The 15,698-nt window shown below is 40.7% G+C and overlaps 1 protein-coding gene across 3 annotated transcripts in view; it reads left to right on the top strand.

Moving 5' to 3' along the window:
- Positions 1–14,946, top strand: part of PCDH19 (protocadherin 19) — a 134,372-nt gene extending 119,426 nt beyond the window's left edge. For all 3 annotated transcript variants that reach the window (XM_061409142.1, XM_061409141.1, XM_061409143.1), the window contains one exon: positions 9,123–14,946. In XM_061409142.1, coding sequence (XP_061265126.1) covers positions 9,123–9,712 — 590 coding nt within the window. In that variant the 3' untranslated portion in view covers positions 9,713–14,946. The remainder of the gene's footprint in view (positions 1–9,122) is intronic.
- Positions 14,947–15,698: the final 752 nt, after the last annotated feature.

Below are 15,698 nucleotides of genomic sequence, written 5' to 3'. Positions count from 1 at the left end.
GACATTGCTGCCTCTTAGGCCTCCTGTGTCTCATAAGACTCATGTTTTAAGATTTAAATTTTTTTTTTTTTTTTTTGGCCAGAAGTTTTGGGAGCCTCTCACCAAACTCCCTAATGAAAAGTTGTGACCGAAAATTTATTTATTACTACCTAGATTGAAGAAGCTTTATCTTTTCTCTATATTTAAAAAAAAAATTGTCTAGAAAGGAGTTCTGTGGCCTTAAGATTCGTGTTCTCTTCCAAACTTATGCATTCTCTTCATTTATTTATTTGCAGATCCTAGGGACAAATTCAGAAGCAGGGAAGACCAATGTGCAAATTCATGGTTCACCCCTAATCATGTCTGTATTTGAAATAAAGACAGCTGCTTTCATTCATCTGTACATGTTCATATGTTTAAATTTCTACAACTATGTATGGTTTCTAGAGTCATATTTTGCTTTGCCTAGGCTTAGGTTAAAACTTAGGTTAATACTTTTGGGCTTAGGTTAATACTTTTGGGCTTCCCCTGGTAGCTCAGTGGTAAGGAATACGCCAGCAATGCAGGAGCTGGAGGAGATGTGGGCTTGATCCCTGGGCTGGGAAGATCCCATGGAGAAGGGAATGGAAACCCACTACAATATCGTTGCCTTGAGAACTCTAAGAACAGAGGAACCTGGTGAGCTACATTCCATAGTGTCACAAAGAGTTGGACATGACTGAAGCGACTTAGCACGCACACAGGTTAATACTTTCACAGAAAGATATAGCAAGGTAAGTAAGTTCAGTCACTCAGTCATGTCCGCCTCTTTGCAACCCCACGGACTGCAGCATTCTAGGCCTCCCTGTCCATCACCAACTCCTGGAGTTTACTCAAACTCATGCCCACTGAGTCGGTGATGCCATCCAACCATCTCATCCTCTGTCATCCCTTTCTCCTCCTGCCTTCAATATTTCCCAGCAGCATCAGGGTCTTTTCAAATGACTCAGCTCTTCACATCAGGTGGCCAAAGTGTTGGAATTTCAGCTTCAACATCAGTCCTTCCAATGAACATTCAGGGTTGATTTCCTTTAGGATTGACTGGTTGGATCTCCTCGCAGTCCAAGGGACTCTCAAGAGTCTTCTCCAACACCACAGTTCAAAAGCATCAATTCTTTGGGACTCAGCTTTCTTTATAGTCAAACTCTCACATCCATACATGACAAATGGAAAAACCATAGCTTTGAGTAGATGGACCTTTCTTGGCAAAGTAGTGTCTCTGCTTTTTAATATGCTGTCTAGGTTGGTCATAACTTTTCTTCCAAGGAGTAAGCGTCTTTTAATTTCATGGCTGCAGTCACCATCTGCAGTGATTTTGGAGCCCCCCAAAATAAAGTTTTTCACTGTTTCCACTGTCTCTCCATCTATTTGCCATGAAGTGATGGGACCGGATGCCATGATCTTTGTTTTTTGAATGTTGAGCTTTAAGCCAACTTTTTCACTCTCCTTTCACTTTCCTCAAGAGGCTCTTTAGTTCTTCTTCACTTTCTGCCATAAGGGTGGTGTCATCTGCATATCTGAGGTTATTGATATTTCTCCCGGCAATCTATAACAAGGTATAGAGTCACAAATAGTCTCATTTGAGAAATCTTAGCCAGGAACTGGTGAATTGTTAGCTTACCTCTATTTCACCTGGAGCCAGCATCTTGACAATTAACTTGTGATAGAAAATGGTTTCTCTCTAGTCTCATAGCTCCATCCCTAGCCACAGTGTTACATGATGGCAGGCATATGATCTGTATCAGGCCTAGGCAATTCCAGAAGTAGCCTCTTTGCCTTTTTCATCTGGTTTGTCATCACTGCTATTCTTAAAGGGACTTTGTGCCATGACTTTCTCACTTTTAATACACACTTAATTTCCTTACTAAACTGAAGTTTTGATTTTCAAAAGGTAATTCATCTGCATTAGGGGCTTCCTTGGTGGCTCAGTGGTAAATAATCCACCTGCCAATGCAGGAGATCTGGGTTCAATCCCTGAGTTGGGAGGATCCCCTGGAGAAGGAAATGGCAACCCACTCCAGCATTCTTACCTCAAGAATTGCGTGGACAGAGGAGCCTCAGAGGCTACAGTCCATAGGGTCACAAATCAGTCGGACATGACTCAGCAACTAAACACACAACAATTCATCTACATTACATTTGTGAATGTAGGTTGCTTTGGGTTGGGAAGACACTTTCTTTCTGTCCACTTATATTCTCTATGTTTTCTTTCATATTTCGTATGTCCATAAACACTAAAGCTAGGTTAGATTTTGTTTCAATAGTATTGACACAAATGTCACTGAGTGTTGTTTGATACTAAAATGATAAATAGCAAGTCTTGTCTCTGCCCTTGGTAAGGATTTAAGGAAATAAAGAGATTAGATCTAAGCCAAGAGTGAGACACTGTGAGTAAATAAATCTTTTAGATTCAAGTCTTCACTTGCATGGGGTAAGAGCAGTATACCTAATATGTACATGTAATTAATCCAAGAAAATTGCATATTATTCTCACTCTATAGGACTGAAGTGGGCTTAGTGAAATTGGTATGTAGGCTTAAACTAATTGCATTCCTGGGGTCCCTGAGTAAGTTTACCTTTTCCTCTTCCCTGAGAGTGATCTATTCACTTAGGCAGTGGGTCAGCTGAAAGCAAGTACTGTCTTTGCAGAGAAACTTCTGACATGACTAAGTTCCCTGCTCTGGTCTTCCTCAGTTCATAAGATCTCACAGGTGTCTGACTCTGGAGTCTTTGCCCTCTGTGTATGCTGGGGATCAAGTTCTCCTCACATTCATTTGAAGCAGCCTACCATAGGGAATGGAGAAGGAAATGGCAACCCATTCCAAGATTCTTGTCTGAAAAATTCCAGAGGACAGGACAGAGGAGCCTGTTAGGCTACAGTCTGTGGGGTCACAAAGAGTCGGACATGACTGAGCGACTATCACTCACTCAGCATAGGGAAAGAGAACTGTACATGGATTGGGGATGACACATGGATGGCGTTCTCTTACTGAACTGTGTTGAAAAAAGAGCTGCATCTTCACATTTTAAGACAACCACTTGAAACTCAAAACTTGAGACTTAAAAGAGCTTTATTTTGAACCTATTAGGAATATTCTACTAGATTGTAGTTCATCACTGCTCTGCCCTGGGAGTATGAGCAATATTAGTCTGAAGTTCACCTGGGATTTCCTCTTCATAGCTGGTCATATGGCTGCAGTTTCAGGGTTCAAAGGCTAAGAGCTCTATGCCTCCTTGCCTTAATTGTGGACAAAATGACCAGGGATCCCATAACCTTCTGAACATTTTTTTTTTCTTTTCTTCCTTCTTCTCTCTCTCTCCCTTCCTTCCTACCTGCCTCTCCAGACTTCTAGGGAACTCTTACTCAGATTTGTAGATGGGGAAGTTAGTTATTGGACTGGTCCCCCAGTTGCACCTCTTTATTCTCCACCTCCAAACAAATAGTCACACTAATTCTTTACAGCTATTACTTGGAGAGTTATAAAATAGGCCTCAGAGGAAATGTTGAAGAAGAAACATATTTGGGAAAACTCTGAGGTGTGAATTCTGTCCTACTGTAGTGATCCTGGGGTCTTCTGGAGAAAGCACTAGATTTGAATGAAAAAATGTGGGTGGATCAGCTATAGACTCTTTCACTCATAATGTTTGGGTCTACACTAAGTGTTTCCCATGTATATCCCAACATGTTTCCCATATTTTCAGCCTCCCAGGAACATATGTGTTTTGAATGATGATAAGTCATCAGTTCAGTTCAGTTCAGTTCAGTCACTCAGTTGGGTCTGACTCTTTGCAGCCCCTTGGAATAAAGCATGCCAGGACTCCCTGTCCATCACCAACTCCCAGAGTTTACTCAAACTCATGTCCTTTGAGTCAGTGATGCCATCCAACCATCCCGTCCTCTGTGGTCCCCTTCTCCTCCTGCGTTCAATCTTTCCAAGCATAAAGGTCTTTTCCAATGAGTCAGTTCTTTTCATCAGGTGGCCAAAGTACTGGAGTATGAGCTTCAGCATCAGTCCTTCCAATGAATATTCAGGTTGATTTCCTTTAGGATTGACTGGTTGGATCTCCTTGCAGTCCAAGGGACTCTCAAGAGTCTTCTCCAACACCACAGGTCAAAAGCATCAGTTCTTTGGTGCTCAGCTTTCTTCATGGTCCAACTCTTACATCCATACATGACTACTGGAAAAACCATAGTTTTGACTATATGGACCTTTGTTGGCAAAGTAATGTCCCTGATTTTTAATATGCTGTCTAGGTTGATCATAACTTTTCTTCCTAGGAGTAAGCATCTTTTAATTTCATGGCTGTAGTCACCATCTGCAGTTATTTTGGAGCCCCCAAAATAAAGTTTGTCACTGTTTCTACAGTTTCTCCATCTATTTGCCATGAAGTGATGGAACCAGATGCCATGATCTTAGTTTTCTGAATGTTGAACTTTAAGCCAACTTTTTCACTCTCCTCTTTCACTTTCCTCAAGAGGTTCTTTAGTTCTTCTTTGCTTTCTGCCATAAGGGTGGTGTCATATGTGTATCTGAGGTAATTGGTATTTCCAGGTTGTGCTTCATTCAGCCCAGTGTTTCTCATGGTGTACTCTGCATATAAGTTAAATAAGCAGGGTGGCAGTATACATCCTTGACGTACTCCTTTTCCTATTTGGAACCAGTCTGTTGTTCCATGTCCAGTTCTAACTGTTGCTTCCTGACCTGCATACAGATTTCTCAAGAGGCAGGTCAGGTGGTCTGGTTTTCCCACCTATTTAAGAATTTTCCAGAGTTTGTTGTGGTCCACATAGTCAAAGGCTTTGGCATAGTCAATAAAGCAGAAATAGAACTCTCTTGCTTTTTCCGTGATCCAACAGATGTTGGCAATTTGATCTCTGGTTCCTCTGCCTTTTCTAAATCCAGCTTCAACATCTGGGAGTTCATGGTTCATGTACTGTTGAAGTCTGGCTTGGAGAATTTTGAGCATTACTTTACTAGCGTGTGAATGAGTCCAATTGTGTGGTAGTTTGAGCATTCTTTGGCATGGCCTATCTTTGTGATTGGAATGAAAACGGACCTTTTCCAGTCCAGTGGCCACTGCTGAGTTTTCCACATTTGCTGGCATATTGAGTGCAGCACTTTGACAGCATCATCTTTTAGGATTCAAAATAGCTCAACTGGAATCCATCACCTCCACTAGCTTTGTTCATAGTGATACTTCCTAAGGCCCACTTGACTTCACATTCCAGGATGTCTGACTCTAGGTGAGTGATCACACCATTGTGATTATCTGGAGGGTGAAGATCTTTTTTGTACAGTTCTTCTGTGTATCCTTGCCACCTCTTAATATCTTCTGCTTCTCTTAGGTCCATACCATTTCTGTCCTTTATTGTGCCAATCTTTGCATGAAATATTCCCTTGGTATCTCTAATTCTCTTGAAGAGATCTCTAGTCTTTCCCATTCTATTGTTTTCCTCTATTTCTTTGCATTGATCACTGAGGAAGGCTTTCTTATCTCTCCTTGCTATTCTTTGGAACTCTGCATTCAAATGAATGTATCTTTCCTTTTTTTCCTTTGCCTTTCAGTTCTCTTCTACTCACAGCTATTTGTAAGGCCTCATCAGACAACCATTTTGCCTTTTTGCATTTCTGTTCCTTGGGTATGATCTTGATCCTTGCCTCCTGTACAATGTCAGGAACCTCCATCCATAGTTCTTCAGGCACTCTGTCTATAAGATCTAATCCCTTGAATCTCTTTCTCACTTCCACTCTGTGATCGTAAGGGATTTGATTTTGGGCATACCTGAATGTTCTAGTGGGTTTCCGTACTTTCTTCAATGTAAGTATGAATTTGGCAATAAGGAGTTCATGGTCTGTGCCATAGTCAGCTCCCGGTCTTGTTTTTGCTGACTGTATAGAATTTCTCCATCTTTGGCTGCAGAGAATATAATCAATCTGATTTTGGTATTGACCATCTGGTGATGTCCATGTGTAGAATCTTCTCTTGTGTTATTGGAAGAAGGTATTTGCTATGATCAGTGCATTCTCTTGGCAAAACTCTGTTAACCTTTGCCCTGCTTCATTCTGTACTCCAAGGCCAAATTTGCCTGTTACTCCAGGTATTTCTTAACTTCCTACTTTTGCATTCCAGTCCCCTATAATGAAAAGGACATCTTTTGGGGTGTTAGTTCTAGAAGGTCTTGTAAGTCTTCATAGAACTGTTCAATTTCAGCTTCTTCAGCATTACTGGTTGGGGCATAGACTTCGATGAGCATGATATTGAATGGTATGCCTTGGAAATTGACAGAGTTCATTCTTTCACTTTTGAGATTGTATCCAAGTACTACATTTCCAACTTTTGTTGACTATGATGGCTACGCCATTTCTTCTAAGGGCTTCTTGCCCACAGTAGTAGACATATTCATCATCTGAGTTAAATTCACCCATTCCAGTCCATTTCAGTTTCCTGATTCCTAAAATGTCAGTGTTCACTCTTGCCATCTCCTGTTTGACACCTCCAATTTGCCTTGATTCATGGACCTAACATTCCAGGTTCCTATCCAGTATTGCTCTTTACAGCATCAGACTTTACTTCCATCGCCAGTCACATCCGCAACTCTGTGTTGTTTTTGCTTTGGCTCCGTCTCTTCATTCTTTCTGGAGTTATTTCTCCACTGATCTCCAGTAGCATATTGGGCACCTACTGACCTGGGGAGTTCCTCTTTCAGTATCCTATCATTTTGCCTTTTCATACTGTTCATGGGGTTCTCAAGGCAAGAATACTGAAGTGGTTTGCCATTCCCTTCTCCAGTGGACCATGTTTTGTCAGAACTCTCCTCTATGACCCATCCATCTTGGGTGGCCCTGCACGGCATGGCTCATAGTTTCATTGAGTTAGACATGGCTGTGGTCTGTGTGATCAGATTGGTTAGTTTTCTGTGATTGTTGTTTTCAGTCTGTCTGCCCTCTGATGGAGAGTTCTGGTAGCTAGGTGGTGGGGTTAATGGTGACGTCCTCCAAGAGGGCTTATGCCATACCCAGGTCTGCTGCACCCAGACCCCCTGCCCCTGCAGGAGTCCACTGCTGACCCATACCTCCACAGGAGACACTCACACACAGTTCTGTCTCAGTCTCTGTGGGGTCTCTGGGTCCTGGTGCGCACAAGTCATCAGGTGGCAGCAATGAAAGTTTACAGGGAAGAGGCAGAGAAAAGGCTTTGACAAACCCTCGTTTTTCAGAGGTGGCCAGGCATTCCTGATGTAGAAGTGTCCTGCAGTTTGCGGGAGCTTTGTCCTATGTATGAAGAAGGCACTTATCTTCTTGGTGATGATGCTCATTTGTTATTTGGTTCCAACTCTGCAAAATTCTGAGAGTTTCATTCTCCATCATTGAAAGGGGGCTTAAACTGGCCATCTTAAAGATAAGTCAGTAAATTGTGTCCAGGTATATTGAAGGAAGTCTTATCTTTGGCTGTTTTTTTCTGTAATTTAGGTCAAAAGCCATTTCCAGAGTCATGTTGAAATGTGAACTCAGCCTGGATTAAGCCTTGACATTTAGCTGCTTCTAACACTTTTTCTCCAAATGATGAAATATGCACTCATTTCAACCATTATTTCTTGAACGTCCTCCCAAGTACCCGTTTACCAAAATAACTTTTGGTAAATGAGGCAGAGAATTATCTCTTTGCTGTATCATTTACTCTAAAAACTCAAGAAAAATACTAAAAAATAGAAATACAATTGTATAAGGAAGGTGTGTTATATGTAGACTAATATCAGGCAAGTCCCTGAATTGCAGACTTCTTCCTGCAAAAAAAGCACTCATAGCACATATTTCCAACTTTTTTTTTTGTCTTTGCAATCTCTTCTTGTCTCCCTACCTCCTCCAGTCCTACCCCAAGGACATCTATAAATGTTAAGCTGCTCATATTTTGATGCATTGTGCAATGTGATATGAAAAATTTCACTAGGTCATCCTCATGCAAGAATGTAACATAAATATAAATTGATCTGGAAAACTAGAGGTCTAAACCAGACATTAACAGTTTTCCAATGGACAGGTAGAAGTTAACCCTGAGTCCATACTTTAGTGAAGCCCATATAGAAAGCTTTTCTGAGAGCCAAATTAAAACCTTAACTCCAAATGAACCTGGGATAAAATGAGAAAAACATGTCTTGCCAATAATTATGAATGCTGTCTGCTGAGATCATCTATGATAGGGTTAAAGTAATCCATGAAGAAATTATGTTAAGAACTATGACTCAAATGAAATTGCAGATAAGAAAGATAAGAAGGAATGGCTAGCTGAGTATAATTAAATGATGTTCAACCCATGAGGGATGTGTGCACAAGGCCAGGTATAGCTTCTGGATCAGATGGAAGGAAGAGATCTCAGTATATTCCTTCTCATGGGAAATCATGAGAAGTCATGTAAAGGGTTTAGTAAGGAGATTGGCTGGTGAGATTGGTGGCCAAAAAGAAGTGATGTGATTGGGTTTTCAAAGAGTATGTTACTAATCTAAAATTAAGCGTTGAATATCATTGACTAGGGTAGAAACCAGAGAAGGCAATGGCACCCCACTCCAGTACTCTTGCCTGGAAAATCCCATGGACGGAGAGGCCTGGTGGGCTGCAGTCCATGGGGTCATGAAGAGTCAGACACGATTGAGTGACTTCACTTTCACTTTTCACTTTCATGCACTGGAGAAGGAAATGGCAACCCACTCCAGTGTTCTTGCCTGGAGAACCCCAGGGACGGGGGAGCCTGGTGGGCTGCCGTCTATAGGGTCGCACAGAGTTGGACACTACTTAAGCGACTTAGCAGCAGCAGCAGCAGGGTAGAAACATGGTTGACAGTGCTATTACTCAAAAACATGGCTAAGACTTCTCAGTATATCTGCTAGAACCTGTTTCAAACACAGTTGATTTTTAGCAGGAATTGTTGATAAAATGCTGAGTCTCAGCACCTTTACCATCAGCTTCACACTTGTCCCAAAAGGCAATAAAAGACTATCTAAAAGTGTCATTTCCCCTCTGGGTACCTAAGAAACTTGAGCACTGGGAAGTAATGATGATTCCTGGGAAAAGCTGATGAAACTGATATTTTTAATTTTCTCCAAACAGATCAGAATGAAGGATTTCATTGCAGGGAAGAATGCCGTATTCTTGGCCACTCTGACAGGTGCTGGATGCCCCGGAACCCCATGCCCACCTGCTCCAAGTCCCCTGAGCATGTGAAGAACATCATCACACTGTCCATTGAAGCTACTGCTGCTGATGTTGAAGCTTATGATGACTGCGGCCCCACCAAGCGGACTTTCGCAACCTTTGGAAAGGATGTCAGCGACCACCCAGCTGAGGAGAGGCCCACCCTGAAAGGGAGAAGGACTGTTGATGTGACCACTTGCAGCCCCAAGGTCAACAGCGCTATCCGGGAGGCGGGCAATGGCTGTGAGGCTATTAGCCCTGTCACTTCCCCTCTGCACCTCAAGAGCCCTCTGCCTACCAAGCCTTCTGTGTCTTACACTGTTGCCCTGGCACCCCCTGCCCGTGATCTGGAGCAGTATGTCAACAATGGTCCTTCTCGTCCCTCTGAAGCTGAACCCCGTGGAGCTGATGGTGAGAAAGTCGTGCATGAGGTCAACCCCATTCTGAAGGAAGGTCGAGACAAAGAGTCTCCTGGCGTGAAGCGTCTGAAGGATATCATTCTCTAAATCAGTCTTGGGGAAGAAGAAAGAGAGAAACCATGCTGGCTAGCTAAGAAGCAGTAGCTGATCATTTAATTGTTCACCAATGGTTGGTTCTTGAGTGGCTGTATTTCAGAGCTTTCCCTAAATGTATTGTTTATAAATGACTATCAATCTGTGACAATCCCTCTCGTTTCAACAGGCAGCAGGGGTGTTCCATTGGAGCAAATTAGCTTTGGCTTGAGTCGTTCATGGGGCCTTGATGTTGGGGAAACAGAGACAAATTCAGTTGTGAAAAGTATTATGTATTAAGTGTTTGAATTTATATATTTTTCTATGTCAAAATTATAATAAAATTACCATTGTTTGTGGAGGATTACACTTAAAAAAAGCAAAAAAAAAAAAAAAAAAAAAAAAGGCTCTGGACACCTTGAATAAGTTTGCCACTGTTTGTAGTATAGACAAGTTAACGGTCATTTATTGTGTACTATTCATTGATTCAGTGATGTGAAATTGAGTCCCCAAATGGTTGTTTCTGAAGCTCGAGTACTTTCCAATGCCGCTACTTTGCTGTGGACACCCCTGCTTTAAAGAACACTTTTGCTAGCTGTGCTATTGTCGTATTTGATATTGCAAATTGCTACATGTGTGGTGGTGGCAAAAGGCTTATAGAAATTGGTGTTTTTTTCTTAAAAAAAAAAAAAAACAAAAAACTACAGACAAAAACAAAGTGCAAACAACTGAGATGGCAAGTGAATGAGTAATGCCATATGTATAGGCTGAGTACTTGGAGGGTACTCATTCACATAGGATACCCACAGAATGGTTGCTCACCACGTTGCAGAGTATTTTTCCTGACTTTCAGGCTTTTGCCTAGATCCATGATAGATCATTACAGAAAGTCATTTTTGGATATTCTGCTATCTAATTTGCAGTTGTCAGAAATATTGTGCTGAAAATTTTATGAGATCAATTTTTCTGACTTTCAGGCCCTGAACAGGAAAGTTGCTCCTGAAGTTATCAGTTTCCAGGCTTAGAAATTCCCTATCTCCAATCATCTAAAACTCAAAAGACTGAATCTATTTTGAATTTTAAATTAGCATTTTTTCAGACACATACTTCCTGATTCAGTGCTTCCCAAACATGATTAGAAATTAGACTGCAAAGCACGTCATGGACTGGAATTGAGAACTCCATGTGGCTCTGTATCATAGGAGTATAAATAGGAACAGAGTAAGCAGTACAAAGTGTGTGTTTAGGAAAAGACAGGTAACAGGTAACAGCATCCCTAATCCAATTATCGTGCCTTCTGAATGGAGACACTTGGACATTTGAACTCGTATTTATGAGTGATACATTTTTTAAATTAAAAATGTGAACAGGAAACTATTAAAATAAAAATCCTTTAGATTTAGCCAACTCTTTGCCATAGGCTAGGAATACACCATTTTTATTAACAAGTTTGTTACACACATTCTTTTTCTGTTTGTTTAACATTCCTCAAACTCCCCTGTTTATTAACTGTCTATTAATATTCACTAGCCAACATAGTATTCTTGCAGCCTAAGAGTTCATAATTTGAAAACAAATATGTCACCTTTGCTCTGTCTTGGTCTTAAAAGAGTTGTTTCTAGAGAAACAAGTTTTGTGGTTATGTTCTCATTTGTTTCATTTTTTGAAATTCAAGAATATGCAGAGAAAAAGGCTTAGAGCATTAAGAATGCAAAAGATGATTTATTTTCTTAAGTTAGGTAGATAAGTCCACTCTTTTAAATGTTTTAGTTATTTTTGCCTGAGTTCCTGCTTTATACATTAACTGGGGACATTTTCTTTTGTGGGAAGGAGGGTTTGAGGGAGGGGGCTGGGTAAGGCAGTGGGAATGGGGTTAGTAGGGGAGAATATTTCTGAAAAAGAAGTTATAAATGAAGCTACAAATTCATTCTTATTTCTTATTCAGTGCTGAATACTACCTCATGCAGAATATTGGTGTGACTGCAAATTTCCCCCTGAAACTGACACAATTAGAAATCAATTATCATAGCATCTTCATTTTGGCTCATTTAATTCTCTCGCTTTTTCCCCTTTAACTCATTTTATTTTAGTAGTAGATTTTGAATTAAGTATTTATTTCTGTTTGCAAGTGAATAGTTTATTTAGCATGTTAAAATTAACTTTTTTTTCCATTTAATTTATGATGGCTGCCCATAGAATTTAGACTGTTCCTCTGCTGATCCATCCAGATATTAGCTATACTGTTAGCTACCACCTCACTTTCAAGTCAGATTTGACAGCTTTTGTACAGGTGTATTTCTTATGTGCTCAGTGGGGATGAGGGAGCTGAAAAGATTGTGGCAAGTGGGAGCATTCAATGTTATGTGGCCACTGGCTGCCATGTCTCTTACCAGCCAAATTTAAAATGGTTAATGTAGAAGTGACATTGATTCTGCTTCTCTCTTGTGTTCACCCCCGCCCTCCACCCTGTTTTTTTTTTTTTTTCTTTCCAGAATTCAGTTTCAAGCAATAGACCAATCCTTTTTCCTTCTTAAAATACTTTGTTCGCAATGGGCAGTCAGATATTTTTTGGCTTCCAAATCCTTTACTGAGTATGTTCAGAGAATTTCCCTCATTAAGAAAATGTCTTTTTTCCCCCTCTACAGTTGTCTGATGTATAAATCCTCCCAGAAGCACAAGTGCATCCTAGGAGGGCTTTGTATGCTGGTTTTATAGTCAGGCTGTGCCTGCAAAAAGAAATTTTGTGCAAGGATCCTAACTTTCCCTTTTGGTTCATGTTTTTCTCTCCTTTCCAATATGTCTGATGAAAAGCCACAAAGGCCAGAGGGCCAAACATTCTCCCTTTTTTTCCTCTCTAAATATGTTACACACTTAAATATGAGGGATCAATTTCAGTTCCTAAATCTTAAGGAGTTCTATTCCACTTATTCTGATGTCCCTTTTGGGGAGGAATTGACGTTTTAGGTGTGTTTAGGTGTGGCATATTGAGGTATGACATGCTTTACTACTAACTGCTTTGGGCATGTCCCTGAGCATGTGAATGGTTTCATGCAGTATAAACAGGTTAGTTTGCATTGATTGATTGCTTCTCCCCAAATATGGGAACATGCTATATACATATAAGAAATAGGAAGAAGGGAGCCGTGCTGTGTGGAGTCTCTTTTTTCTTTTCTCTATACTGACTAATCTATGAACCCGTTCAGAAGGAAACTTACCATCCCTTGGATTCTCTTAAAGCCAGTAGAGTAAATTATGGCCCACTTTATTGCCCAAATAGGTAATGGGCCAAGGGACCCTGCACTTCCTGAAAGGCAGTGGTTTCAAGGTGTAGTCCTTGGACCAGCAGTACTAATATCACTTGGGAACTTGTTAGGAATGGTAATTCTCTGTCCTCACAAAGACCAACTGAAGCAGAACCTCTGGGGGTGAGACCTAGCAATTTATATGGATCAAATGCCCACTAAAGATTGAGGACTTGGTAAAGCACAGGTTGATGGGCCCTGCACTTAGAGTCTCTGGCTCAGTAGGTCTGGAGTGAGGCCTGAGTCTTTGCTGATTTAAAAATTCCCCAGTGATGCTGATGCATCTGGTCCAGGGATCACATTTTGAGTATCACTGCTCCAGTGTAAACTTGCCTAGTAGAGCTAATTGCACCTAAGGTGTCCATTTAGACTGATAAGTTGGTGACCCATTGATCACTACTCAAAAATATTAGAGGAATACAACTTAGAACTCTGAAAACTGGAGCCATCCAGTGTCATCCCAATAGTGTTACTTCAACATACACCGGATTGAAAGGAATTCAGTTGAACTTTTCATATTGCTCTATTATATTAACAAGCAAAACAAAAGTGGTCCACTTGAAGCATCAAGGACAAAGGGCAGTTTTGGGAGACACAAGTATGTAAGAATAGCTTGACTGGGCATCCAGTGTGGGAAAAGGATCATTACTGTACATAATAGAAGTTCTGGCTGGAATTCCAATTCACTCTATGAGGATCATTTTGATGTTGAATGGTCCCCAGAGCATCCTGACAAGTCTGGTCCACTTGGCTCTTTATCCAGGGTAATAAGACCCTAACTGACTTTGAAAAACTGGCATAAATGAGCTTAAGAAGTCCATTGTATACAGTCCTAGTGTTTGCCTTCTCAGTAAAATTACATTTAAGGATGTCATTTCATGAGTCAAATTGTATCTGCTGACACTAAAGTGTATTGAGATGTTGTTCTTTAGTTTAAGTATGTAACAAAGTAATATTCAAAGGGTATGTGTGGGGGTGGGGCTGGGACTGGGTGGCTTTATATTGATAATGAAATATTCCAGAGCAAAACACATTGTCCTAATGAAGTTGTTGCAGCTCTCTTTATTTTCTTGTGAAGCTGGAATTGGCCTGTGGGTCACATGTTGTGTAAAAGTGAATTAATTTCCAATAGAACTCATATTGCTTTTTGTAAAAACAAAGAAAATCAACCACCTTGTCTGAAATATATATTGTAAGGTGCTCTTGGTAAAGAACAACCCACGAAAACCTGATCTTGATTGGAAAGCATTGTAGGTCATTAGGGAAAACTGATGATGCTGATTGTTGCTCCAGCTATATTGGCAATTAAAAATGACCTTGTTACTAACTGAAAGTTGCTGTCAACCTTAGCAAACAAACCAGCTAACACCATTACAGCACTGGTTAAGTAGATTTTTACTGGCACTGGCTGGCGTTCAGCTGAGGAAGGCTAGAATGCAGACTTTAATGACCAAGAGCCAGACTAGCTTGAGCTAGAAATTCAGCAACAAATACCTTCTTGTGCTATTTGAATGCTAAGGTATTAGTTGCAAAAGGCTTACGCCTTCGCTCCTCTAGTGAGGGGAATGAGCCTGATGACACTATTACTGTTTACCTGTCAAACCAGGGTGGAAATTTAGAGGGATGCAAGTACAGTATGTCTCATTAAGCAGTCTCTGTTGCTGACTATATGAAGGTGAAATTGTTGTATATGCTGATCTGTATGTTATGTACATTTTCACAGTGATTGAATCATTGTAAAAAGAAAAAAGACAAAAAAGAATCACCACTCTATTTTATGAAGATGATAAAGCAGCTTTATTAAATTATTACAGTTATGTTTTAAATGGTGTTATCTGCCACATTGTTTCCTTTTATCTGGTGGTTCTCTGTTTTCCCCTTAAATGTGTTTTCTCTGCTTCAAAAATATAATGCATTTTAGTATTAAAGGCTATTATGGAAAAATGATTGGTGAATTGTGTCTTGGAGGGTGTTGGTTGGCTGGGGGTGGGGGTGGTGTTGGGAGTGACTGTGGGTCCATGAGGACCCAAAGGATTTCTCTTGCCTTTTTCATTCCACACAATCACCAGCTCTCCAACTAAGAGGGGATTCTTCCGTCAGTCAGGCTCCACTCATTTCCTCAGTACCTCCTGTCCTTCCCATCCTAGTCAATACCTTTTTCTGAGGAAGGAGACCCACTCACATCCAGAGAGGTACTTTCCTGGGTGGTACCTTATACAAGAGCACTAAAACCATTCTTTAGAATAAACCATTTCAGGCCAACTTCACAGTGGGACTTCTCTGAAGAATTAATTTAAAAAAAGGTGAGAAATAGTAGAGGCTGACAGCAGGGGAAAAGAGAGTTTAAAACAAAGATGATCTAGCTGCCCCTTTGATGCCTTCAGGTTTGAAAGCAAAGAAACAGGAGAGACTCTGACTTTGCACATAACAAGGCTGCAGTGAAAGCCCTAACAAGCTTTCTTTATCCAAACTATTATTCTCTGAGAATCAGCACTTGGGCTGTAAGTATTCATTCTAGCTGCAACTGGCAGGAAAAAAAAAAAATCAAGAGCAAGAGGGAAAAAAAGGAGCATGGCAGACCAATTTCCAAGTAGTGCCTTTAGTGGTTAAAGGCTAAATTGCTTTAGCATGACCTACCATCTCGACAATTAAAAAAATTGACCTCCAGGAAATCCACTGATTCCTTGGATCTCCATCTT

This window comes from Bos javanicus, chromosome X (assembly GCF_032452875.1).
Source record: "Bos javanicus breed banteng chromosome X, ARS-OSU_banteng_1.0, whole genome shotgun sequence".
NCBI lineage: Eukaryota > Metazoa > Chordata > Mammalia > Artiodactyla > Bovidae > Bos > Bos javanicus.
Note: the sequence above shows the minus strand (reverse complement) of the source record. Positions and strands in the feature narration are given on the sequence as shown.